The following is a 12,714-nucleotide window of genomic DNA, read 5'->3' as shown; positions in this document are numbered from 1 at the left end:
GAAAACAATCCTAAAATTCTTAGGGAACCATAGAAGACCCTGAATAGCCAAGGCAATCATGGACTAAAAGAACAAAGGAGGAGGCATCACACTACCATACTACAAAACTACAGTATAAAACAGTATAGTACTGGCATAGAAGTAAATTCATCAACCAACAAATACAATAGAGAGCCCAGAAATGAACCCTCTATTTTTGACAAAGTTTCTAAGAATAAACATTGAGGAAAGGAGTATATTTTGAACAGTGTTGTTTGGAAAACTGGATATTCATATGCAGACAAATGAAACTGGATTCTTATCTCACACCATGTACAAAAATCAACTCAAAACGGATTAAAGACTTAAGTGAGATCTGAAACTGTAAAACTACAAGAAGAAAATTTGGCATTGCTCTAGGCAAATATACATTTGACCAACACGGAGACAACAAAAGCAAAAATAGATGAGATTACATCAAAATAAAAGGGTTCTATACAAGAAAGGAAACAAAAGACTGAAGACACAACCTATAGATTGAGAGAAAACATGTACAACCCATACATCTGATAAGTCGCTAATATCCAAAAGATATAAGGAACTCAAACAACTCTATACAAAGAAAGCAATTACTCCAATTAAAAATGGGCAGTGGGGGCTTGGGATATAACTCGGTGGTAGAGTGATGCTTAGCATGCATGAGGACCTGGGTTCAATCCCCCGCACCACCAAAGTGAAAAAAGAAATGGGCAAGGACCTAAATAGACATTTTTCAAAAGAGGACATACAAATGGCCAGCAGATTATGGAGAAAAAAACGCAACATCACTAATCATAAGGAATTGCAAATTAAAATCACAAAGGGATATTATCTCACACCTTTCACAGTGACTATTACCAAAAAGATGGAAGATAAGTGTTGGCAAGGATGTAGAGAAAAGGGATTCCTGTACAGTGTTGTGAGAATGTAAATTAGTACAGCCATTATGGGAAACTCAAGATGGGGGTTCCTCAAAAAAATTACAAATAGAATTACCACATAATACAACAATCCCACTCTTGGATGTTTACCCAAAGCATCTGAAATCAGTATGTCAAAAAGATGTCATACTCTGTATGAAATCAATATGTCAAAAAGTGTCATGATCACTGCGGCACTGTTCACAGTAGCCATATTATGAAGTCAACCATAAACCTCCATCAGTAGATGAATGGATAAAGAAAATGTGGTTATACAGGGAAATTGACCAAATTATACTGTTTTGTGCATGTATGAATATGTAACAATGAATTCCATTATTATGCCTAATTATAATACACCAATAAAAAAGGGAAAATGTTATATGTACATGATGGAATATGATTCGGCTTTTAAAATGAAAATTCATCCTTTGTGAAAACATGGATGAAATTTGCAAACATTATGTTAAGTGAAATAAAGCAGACATAGGAAGACAAAAACTTCAAGTCCTCACCTATCTGTGCAATCTGAAACAATCAAACTCAAAGAAGCAGAGGGGAGAATGGTGGTAACCAAATGGTTGGGAGAAGGAGATGAAGAGATGGGAGGCACAGGTACAAAGCTGCTATTAAACAGGGGAAGAAGACTTTTTTTGTTTTAGTGTATTGCAATGTGATAAGTACAGTAAATAATAATGTATGTTCAGAATCAATAAGTTTCTAACTTTCTCAACACAAAACTAGTATCTGTAATGACACATTAGATTGATTTAATTTTTCACATTATAGTCATAAATCATAACATTACTTTGTATCCCATAAATGTATATTGGATATAATTTGTTGATTTATGATTTAAGAATAAAATTTTTGAATAAATACACAATTATTTATTGAGGGCTGGAGTAGAGAACTGAATCACCTAGCAAGGTCTTGCCTTCCAGGATTTTACATTCTAATAGAGGGAGATGAAAAATAATCAGTTGTCAAATGAAAGAACAAAATAGATTTATCAGGATTGAGGATGGTGTGATTTAAATAACAACAACAAAAAAGAGTTTCTGAATGAGGGGCAGCTTCAGGAAAGGCCTCACTAAGAATGGTGATGTTTGAGCTCAATTCTGAAGGATGAGAAGGAGCCACAGAGAGGAAAAGGAAGGAACAGGCAGAGTATAGGATCTAGCTCACAGCTTATGTGAACTCATGTAAATTGAACAGAATAGAGTGAGCAAAGATTGAATACTGAATGAGGTTAGACAGGTGCAGAAGTCAGATCATTTGGGTATTTTTCTGGCTACTTGTGAGAATTATGTGGGAGCTTTAAAAATACCAGCTCTGAGCCCCACTTCAGCAAGTGAAATTGATATATTTTTAAAATACTTCTCAGGTGTTTAACATGCAGCCAGGTTTAAGAATCACTAATGAAGGACCTTGAGACCAGAGGATATGAATTTTACTCTAAGTGCAATGGGAAGACATGCAAGGTTTAAACAGGGAGCTACCTGGTCTAACATCTGTTTATAAAGATCTTAAGGATATACAAACACAGAATGTGTTTGTATTTGCTTAGCACAAGAAAAGTCTGATCAATGACAGTTGAGACAGATTTTATATTAATCATTGGTCCACTGTCTATGCTACAATATAATTCTATTTTTTCTTGGGCTTTTAAATGTCCAACAATTATGACTCTTCATATGAGAACTTGTCTATTTGAAGATCGCTATTAAATTATCTCTATGAGTTACCTTGTGTAAACTCTCAGATTCCAAATCCTCCTTCCCTAGGGTCCTCTTGAATTGTTTCCCATGAACCATCTCCAGAATTATCAGATGTTTTCTAACCTCTGGGTACAAATACATACCACCATAGGGTGTGACCAGCATGGGGTATTGATATCAAAGATAATCTGAAGTTTCTCTCCTCTTATGTATTCTCTTCCATCTTATCTTGAGGGATCTTGGTTTGGGTTGCCTGTTGGTTTTGTTTCATTTTCTTCAGCAGTAGCATAATACTGACTCTTATTTTGAATCTCTCATTGTCATTATCACTTGTGTTTCTGGGCACTGCTCTGCAGTTTGGCCTGCTGCAGGCCCAGTCATTCACAGTCTAAACTGGACTACAGCCGTTTAATTTGGAGCAATTTTGTCCAGGGTTCATTTGTCTAGCTTGGCTCCTAGTTTTTGAAGTGTCTGAAAGATTCAGTCTGGTAAAGTAAGCATCATGCCCTGGTTGTCACCAAGCAGTTGAATCCAATTAGCCCCACCTGCCCCTGGTTGTTTACCTAATGAAAGACTCAGCACCCCAGCTGTGTCCAGGGACCATGCACACTTGCACATCCAACTGCTCCAACGCAGAAGCAATGCACATCAGAGCGAGTTGACACCAGCAGATGTTTTCTGAATGAAACCCACTCAACCGTGTCTAGAAGGTGGACCCTTCTTGTGGCAGCCTTATCACCTGTTTCCAGAGGTATACCTATCTTCTCTTCCTCCTGGGAACGGGTACAAATAGTTTCACAGATGGCTCTGTCTGTGGCCCACTGAGCTGTGAATTAATTAGTAGATGATGGTTCTGGTAGAGATGATTAACCCTATTTCTCTTAGAGAATAATTGTTAGGAATGCAGTGTTCTTTTTTAAGGCTATTTGGATATGTCCTGGAATTTTGTAACCCACATGATCCTGTTTGTCGCAAAACCAAAAACTAATCAAGGCAATTGGTCAGGGTGGAAACTTTGCCACTTGAATGGAAAAAAAAAAAATCCTCTATGGTAATTGTATGCTAATTGATGCCAGTATTTCAAATTAGAATATTTGGAATTGCTTTTGGGATTGGTATTCATTCCAATATGAATTAACATATTTATTGTTAAGAGCAGGATGAAGTAGTATTTTAATTCATTCAGATTACTATTCTTTAGTAAAATTGGATCCATGAATGTTAGGTAGTAACATAATATTGAATTTTTGAATTAATTCGGTGTTTAAAAAATACCTAAGTAAAAAATATGTGTACCGTTAACATAGTGTCCCACTAAGATAATGTTTTATTCCATCAAATGCTAAAATAGAAAATTATAACCCCGATGTGTACAATACCATCTCACACTTATTGAAACTGTATCCCAAGCTTGGGGGCGGGGGTGGGGTTGGGGAAAGACTATCTCTGACCCAAAGATTTAGATGCTTTGGGTCAGATTTTGGGCTTGTAAGTGCAGAGCAGAATTCAGCCTGAAATGTGGCTTTAAAAGGAATTGAAGCATCCAACCAAAATTCTTTTCGGACATTGACACTGAAATTTAAGTTTCACATAATTTATATATGGCACAAAATATTATTATTATTTTAATTTTTTTTACAAACCATTTAAAAATGTCAACACTCTTTTTAGCTTACAGGACATAATACAGGACAGCTGGTGGATAGATGAGATTCACAGGTCATAGTCTGCCTACCCACTATGTAGGACAAAATACCATTGTAAAGTGATAGAGTTTTGTTTCCTTTCCAAAGGAGAGATCATTGTAGGCTGTCATACCAACAGATTATTCAGAAAAAGTGAGTTTTGGAGGAAGTTTTTTAATAGTTGAAAGGAAAGGTTGTCATCAGTCCTTGGTTCACTTCTTTTGTGAGTCAGGACTTTTTCTGTTTAATTTTTTTCAGAGGGAGACACACCTATGTTGATTTATTATTCTTATTTGTATTTTTTTCTTTTTTTATTGTACTTCTTAATTCTAATTTGTTATATATGACAGCAGAATGCATTATAATTCATCTTACCTATATAGAGCACAATTTTTCATCTCTCTGCTTGTATACAAAGTATATTCACACCATTCGTGTCTTCTTCATACCTGTATTTAGTGATGTCCATCTCCTTCCACCATCTTTTTTTACCCCCTGGTTCCCTTTCTTCCCTTTGCCCTATCTACAGTTTGTCTAATCTTCCCATGCTTCCCCCTTCTAATCCACTATGAATCAGCCTCCTTATATCAGAGAAAACATTACGGCATTTGGTTTTGGGGATTGGCTTACTTCACTTAGCATTATATTCTCCAACTTCATCCATTTACCTGTAAATGCCATGATTTCATTCTCTTTCATTGCTGAGTAATATTCCACTGTGTATATATACCACATTTTCTTTATCATTTATCTACTGAAGGGCATCTAGGTTGGTATTCTTCTTTGTATTAAATTCAAAGAGGCACAGAATGATCTGTGATTTTGTTGAACACCAAGTGACTTAGTAGCTCATCTGAGTCATTTACTGCAAAGAAGCAAAGGGAACCCACTAAAATGGTTTTAGTTTAATACATTATCTAGACTTCTTAAATTGAGGACTGCTTATTTTTATCTCCAGTTTAGTTCTTATATACCTTCCAAATACCAGGTATTGTTTTGAGCACCGAGGATACAAAAACTAATAAGAAATCAACTCTCCAAACTTGTAAAAATGTGTAGCAGGGCCAGTGAGAGAATGTGCAGGGTGATGATTGTGACCCTTGGGTGCACACATTTGGATCTACTGGGAAATGAAAATCTTTTGTTGCCCCCGCCCCCAGAGATCATGATTTGCTTGGTCTGGTATGGCCTGGGTGCCTAGTTTTTGAAAGTGTTCCCCAGGTGTTTCTTATGTGCAGTCAAGGTTGAAAACCTCTGATGTAAGAGTGATGGGCCATACACAGAAGGGAGGACTCAGCTGTAGCAAGGTAGGAACTGTCACAGGAGAGCAGTCTCCAAAGAAGGGTCCATAGAATTCCTAGACAGAAGGGGAACTTGACTCAGGGCCTGCAGGGTTTCTTGGCATACGTGAAGGAAAAGAATTTCAGCACGCTCCAGTCAAAGGCATAGACAGAGGTTTATTTAGGAAGATAGATACACATTCAAGGGACAATGGAGGCAATCTCAAGAGAGAGGCCTTTGGGGTAGAGCAATAAATACTCAAGGGAGATTGCAGGTTAACTTCAGAGGGAGAAACAGCACCCCATTGGTGTGGGGTGTTTATATTTATAGAGGGCTGGTCCTAGGGGCTGGACTAAAGGTGAAGCAGGGTGGAGCTACACATTTTCACTCTGGTTTTTCCTGTGCTTGCATGTTTTGCTCATGTTACACAGGCATGGGTCAAGGGTGTGGGCCAAGGACATGTAGCTCAGGAATTGCAATTCTTCCTGGGCACTTTTTTTGCATCTTGATGCATCTTGATGGATTATAGGTATTTCCTTTGAGGCTCTGTATATCTTTCTACTGAATCCCTATCTAATAGTGGAGGTAGTGCTTGATAAGCAGAGGCAAAGGAGGAGGATGAGAAAAAAGCCTCCCTGGCAGTGATAATACAGAGAAGCAGGAAACAATATACAGCATGTTCACCCAACGTGCACAGAAGCTTGGAGCAGTAAACAAAGACAAAGGAGGAAAGCAGTAGCAGCAGGTACCTCCAGAAAGATAGATGTTCATGCTTGCTAAGTGTGGTCTTGGTCTTACATGGAATTAGGAGTCACTGGAGAGTTCTGAGAAGGGGAATACAATTATTATATCTGTAGTTTAGACATAAGATTTTTAGACATAAGATTCTTCCAACCTGTGTGGTGAGTTGGACTGATGGTCTTGTACTTCAGGCAAAAAGCCCAATTACAAGGTTATTGCCAAATCCAAGTGAGAAATGATGAGGGTTTAAATATAGGTTAATGGCAGTGAACCTGGACAGGAAATGACAGATTTATGAGATAGTAAGGAGATGGAATTGGCAGGATGTAATCACTGTGGGTGATTAGGATGCCTCTGTGTTTCTGGCTTGAACAACAGCATGGCTTGAATAGGGGATACCAGGTGTTTAGTGGGAGAGAAAGGGGTAGAAAGCAAATGAGTTCCTTTGACTCATTTTAATTTGAAATGCTGGTGGGACTACCAAGCAGGTTTTCCAGTAAACCTTTGGATATGCAGACTTAGAAGAGAGGGCTGCCCTGGAGATATTAATTTATTTGTTGGAATACAGGTTGGTCACATCTGGCAGGAAGATGAGATTGCCCAAGTGAGGAATGCAGAATCTGCAAAACACAACATTTGAAGTATAGATACAGGAAAAGAGCCATCAGTTTAGCTAAGAAAGGGGTTAGGATGGCAGGAATACAACCAGGAGGAAATGATATTATAGAAAACGAAGGAATAATGTTTTAGGAAAAGAGTGATAAAAAAAAAAATTGGATGCTTCAGAATGGTCAAAGAGTATGAAGATTAAAACATGCCTGTGGGTTGGTAAAGCAGCGTCACTGGAATTGGGTTATAAAGCCCTTTTTACAGTTGGTTTAAGACTGAATTTTAACTTCTTGTCAAAAAAATATGGAGTGAATAGTTTTAGGAAGCCCTTTTCCTGCTCCTTTTATATGGAAAGTAGATAAAAATGTGTAACTTTAGAAGTGTTTCAAATAGCTAACCAACTCTAACCAAATTCAAAAGGAAGAAAGAATTCTCCAGATGTCATGAACAAAAGAGGAATTAGAGGCCATAGAAATAAGTGTCAAAGTTGAGAGGCCACAAAGGTATTAGATCACATAGGGAGGTCAAACAGGGACTGGCATTTTAACACCTCCAAGACAGGGAGAGAGGGAGCTTTTTTGTGCAGAGTTATGCAGAGGAACTGTTCTAACCATGAATGGAACCAGGAAAACTCTGGGTTCCCAGGCTACTCATTTGATGAGTATCTGAAGGAGAGAGAAGAGCTTTGGTAGAGCAGAATGTTGGATCAAGGGAAAAAAAATCTTTTTTTTTTTAAGAAAATATTGAAAAAATACTAAAAATATAGGAAGGAAAAGGGATAATTATAGATCCTCAGAGCCTAAGTAGAGAAATTACTTGAAATAAATGAGGAACAAATTTGAACATATTATCTGTTGGAGATGGGAGGCAGAATATTTAGCCATATTTAGTAGGTCCCCTCTTCTCTGTCAGATAGGAAGGATAAGGAGAATAAGCAATGTGGAGATTCAGAAAGAACAAAATGGCTATCTGTTTATAAATCCATTATAGAAGTGGAGAGAGGAAGCTGAACAGAGACACATAAAAAGAATGAGGGTCCACCTGCAATGAGATGTCAGAAATCTGCGGTGGTACCATTCTTTACCCAGCAATGCAAGTATGATTATAAAATTTATTAAAGTTAGATTTTTTAATTAATCCTTTAATGTTGCAGAAAGATGCCAGAAAATAACAAGAGAAAAGAGGGAATAAAAGGTAACACCCAGAGAGTAATTTGGGAGAATAGAGGGAAGAAGGTTCTATACTCAAATTTTTATCTCTGGCCACGGTAACTAATAGAAACCATTCAGTTATAGTGAGTTAGAAAAATTCTAGAAATCACATACAGTTCTCTTATTTATTCTAGCTTATCTTAAGAGAATCAGGGCACTATTGCATTACCTTAAGTCAGGCTGTAATTAAGTCAAGGTTTGGAGGCTTCAACTTCTCTTGTCTTCAAACCTTAAATTGTTTATTGGGTCCAGCAAGTTTTAGCATATGTAAATACATTATATATATATATATATTTATTTATTTATTTACTTGAAAATGCATAATGTTCCCAGGTTGACACTTACAACAAAAGATATCTCTGCCTGGGATGGGGAAACCTCCTGGAACCTTGGTCATCTTCCAGGGGGCATCCAGCTAATTAGCACTTCCTTCATAAATAAATGTCATTTCTAACACTAGTATTACTGATAAGGATTTTTAGGCCATTGAAATCAGTCTTAGTGACAGAAAAAGAAGCTTTTTAATTAAGTTGAAATGGAATATTTAAGGTGAATTTTCAGGTACACTCTGGTAAAAGCAGTGTTAGTAGTGATCCCAGCGGACTATTAAAGGACTTATTAAAAGCCTGTCAACTCTGGGTCACTAGCTAAAGCCCACTGGAGATAGCAATAATCAAAGGCTCTTTCTGTCTCCCAACAGAAAGATTTATGTTGGTATATTTGTTTTGAATAAAGGAGTGTCTATAGTTTAAAAAAAAAAACTTAAAGTAGAACTAATTGATAGTTTAAACCAAGAAGTCAGAGAATAATGTTTTGTAACACTTCTGTCATCTTTCAGGTACCGCTCATGTTGTCATTTAGCAGCATTTTAAAAAATACAATCATCCCTCTTTTATTTATTGAATATATTCTTGAAAGATACCCCCTAACCTACAACACAATTTATTTATCCTGAGGGATTAACCATGATAAGAAATACTAATTAGTATGATCTGCTTTCATGATTACTCAACAATTCAGAAACTAAGAATGAAATCTAGAAATGATGTCTCCCAATAATGTGACCTATTAATGGATGCTTCTGCTTCCTACTCAGATAATGGATTATGTTATAAGAGAGATGGATGTGATATCTTTTTCTGCGGCTAAGGTAAATGAAAAAAAAAAAAAGCTAACTGAATACCAGGCATTGTGCTAAAGCACCTTTTTTATGGGCTATTTTTAGGGGCATTGTCCAGTCAGAAGAAAAACTTGTCATCAGTGCATCTTGGGCAAAAGATGATGATATCAGCAGACTCTTGAAATCACTACCAAACTGGATCAATATGGCTCAGCCCAAACAGCTGAGGCCAAAGAGAGAAGAGGAAGAAGATTTCATAAGGTAAAAATCTATTTTTTTAAGATCTGTTTCCTAAGTGATATAAACATATGGAGGAAAGTACATATGTTTAGCTCCTCAAGGTTGTGATTCCTTCCTTGGCCCTGTGGAGTCTGGTTAGGGTGTTTTTGATTTCTAATATTTCCTCTTGATCATTTCTTAGTATGTCATCTCTTCTTATATACCTATGGTTTACTTTTTATTTAATACAATATACTGAGAAAAATATAAATGTACATACCTCTCTCTCTCTCTCTCTCTCTCTCTATATATATATATATATATATATATACACACATGTGTGTATGTGTGTGCGTATACCACACACATATATACATGTACACACAATAGTATGAGGCATAATAAATATATAGAAATGTACATATATCAGAGCCAGTTTAGTGAACATGGTGATGAAACAGAATGTGTTTGTAACTAATATCCAAATCAAGAAACAGAACTTAAGCGAAGTGCAGAGGCACACATCTATAATCCCAGCAACTCGGGAGGCTGAGTCAAAGTCAACCTCAGCAACTTAGCAAGGCCCTAAGCAACATAGTAAGAGTCTGTCTCAAAACTTTTAAATAAATTTTATAAAGGGCTGGAGTCATTGCTCAGTGGTTGAGCACCCATGGATTTGATCCCTGGTACCAAAAAAAAGAAGAAAAGAAACATAACGTAACCAACAAGAGATGAAACATAGCAACTTGAGAACTCCAAGTTATTCTTATCTGATTTCTAACTACATAGACAGTTTAATCTGGTTTTGGACCTTATATAAATGGAATCATGCAGTTATGTACTCTTTTATGACAGGCTTCTTATGTTCCACCTTATGTTGGCAAGATTTATCCATATTGTGTATAGGTTCTCTTTACTTTGAATAGACCACTGTGTGTAGTAAGCACTACAGGTTATTTAGAAAATATTTTATTATGTGTATGTATGACTATGTATGTATGTGGTGGTATGTATATACGCATAGGTACAGAAATGTGTATATGTATATTTATTCATTCTACAGTTGGTGAGCATTGTTTAGCTTTCATTTTGGAGCAATAACAAGTAGTATAGCTATAAATATTCTGCTGTGTCTTTTGGTGACCATGGGTATATGCCAATAGAAGAATTGCTGGTTGAGTTCATACTGTCAAATAGTTTTCCAAAGAAAATTGGTCGTAAGAATTTACATTCTCCCAGTGATCTATGAAAGTGCCAGTTGTTCCACATTTCATTAACACTTGCCATTTTCATTCTTTTAAGTTGTATCCATTCCAGTATGTTTGTAGCAGTATCTCATTGTTATTTATTTATTTGTTATTAATAATTTTTTAGTTGTAGATGGACACACATTATCTTTGTTTATTAATTTATTTTTTATGTGGTGCTGTGGATTAAACCTAGTGCCTCACAGGTGAAAGGCAAGTGCTCTACCTCTAAGCCACAATCCCAACCCTCTCATTATTATTTAATTTGCATTTCTCTCACAGATGATGAGAACTTTCAATTTATTTTTATGTATTTCTTGGCCATTTGGATATTTCTTTCATAATATGTTGTTTCAGATAATTTCCCAATAATTTCTAAATAGGTTGTCTGTCTTCTCCCTAGAGACTCTGGGGAGTTCTTTATACATCAGGTGAAACTCTGTTATGGATGGATCAGTCTTCTCCCACTTGACATGTTGCCTTGTTATTCTCCTAACAGTGTCTTTTACTAAACAAACTTTTAAAAGTTTCAGTAAATCTAGTTTATTAATTCTTTTATGGACATGCCGTTTTGTACCCTATTAAGAAACCTTTGCTTATACAAAGTCACATAGATGTTTTCCTTTAAAACTTCCATTGTGCTGAATATATATCCAAATCTCAGCTTCTGAAATCAATTAAAATTCTAAAATTTTTAATTTTGTATTCTTGCACTCTATACTTCCTTAATTTAGATCACATTATCATGGCTTTAGTAGGAGAGCGTATCCTCCTGATTTTTTTTCTGTCAGGAGAGGTGAAGAGGATTAAGAGATTGATCAATTTGAGCCCCAAGTACAAATAAGTAAACTGACCTAAGACAGAAGCCAGCCAGGCCACGGGGCTCCAGTCCCTCACTGAATTACCTTCATATTAGCCTTCCCAGATTCTTAAAAGGTCTAGGGCAAGCATATTCTCACCCTTTTCTTTAAGTATACTCATATAACCATATCTGTTAGCATTAATAGTTGTTTAAGAAGCTATTTCTGAAGCAATTTCTCCCAACTTTGCAGGACTCTTTAAGTAAATATGTGCCTTTTTCTTGTTCCTCAGCTTATTGCTCTATAGTTTTTGAATTGGGTTTTATACTTGCAAATGGTTTTTAATCAGGTGTGTTAGTTATCCTCTATGGCATAGAATTAAAGGAAACAGTTTCTAGCTCTATTTTAGAGAAGAGAATGCTGAGCCAGAGATGAACGTCTGTGTATGCCTCACTTTTTTGATTTAGAAAAGCTACGAATAAGACCCTTTTTTTTCCCTCTTGAATTTATGAAAGAATTGTATCACTTTCCATCTTAAACTTGAAGGAAAAACAAATTATGTTAACATTTCTTAGCTTTCTTGGTGCGATCTACATGAAGACATGAAGTAAGGTGTAGTCTTAATTGTATAACACACTGAAATATATAAACATGATTATACCCTTGTAACCCCCTCCCAGATCAAAATATGGAATTTTTGACTGTTCTCAAACGGCCTTCCTTCCCTCAAAGCAACCACTATTCTGATTTCTATATTCATAGCTTACTTTTGTCTGTCTTTAAATTTTACATACATTTCATCATATTGTCTGGTTCTATTTTTGTGTTTGTTTTTCCTGAATAAGCCTCAAAGATTTGCTCATGTTTTTGTTGGTAGACATGACTTGGAAAACAAATTATATTTCCTTTAACAGAAGAGAACTACATTTTGCGATCTGTTTTGTTTTGTATGTTGATTGATTCTTTCCTTTTAAACTGTCACATTCTCTTCTGGATTAGAAGTTGAAAGCAAGTCAGGAGGAAAGGATGCTCTTCATTGCTATTCATTATGGTTGAGCTGATGGAGAGCCTTGAGCAGCACATTAGAGCGCCAGAGAACATGGCTCGAGCCAAAAGGACTGAAAAGTCACACTTTCCACCTA

General features: G+C 36.3%; 1 protein-coding gene across 1 annotated transcript in view; it reads left to right on the top strand.

The window, feature by feature from the left end:
- The window catches only part of Exoc4 (exocyst complex component 4), a 782,534-nt gene that overhangs the window by 621,395 nt on the left and 148,425 nt on the right, over positions 1-12,714 (top strand). The window contains exon 13 of the mRNA XM_046455063.2: positions 9,412-9,567. Within this exon, the coding sequence (XP_046311019.1) occupies positions 9,412-9,567 (156 nt within the window). The remainder of the gene's footprint in view (positions 1-9,411; positions 9,568-12,714) is intronic.

Source organism: Marmota monax, unplaced genomic scaffold (assembly GCF_021218885.2).
Source record: "Marmota monax isolate L192 unplaced genomic scaffold, Marmota_monax_Labrador192_F-V1.1 WCK01_AAM20220418_F8-fsc00131, whole genome shotgun sequence".
Classification (NCBI taxonomy): Eukaryota; Metazoa; Chordata; class Mammalia; order Rodentia; family Sciuridae; genus Marmota; species Marmota monax.
The sequence above is the reverse complement of the archived record's forward strand: the minus strand, read 5'-3'. Positions and strand labels throughout refer to the sequence as shown.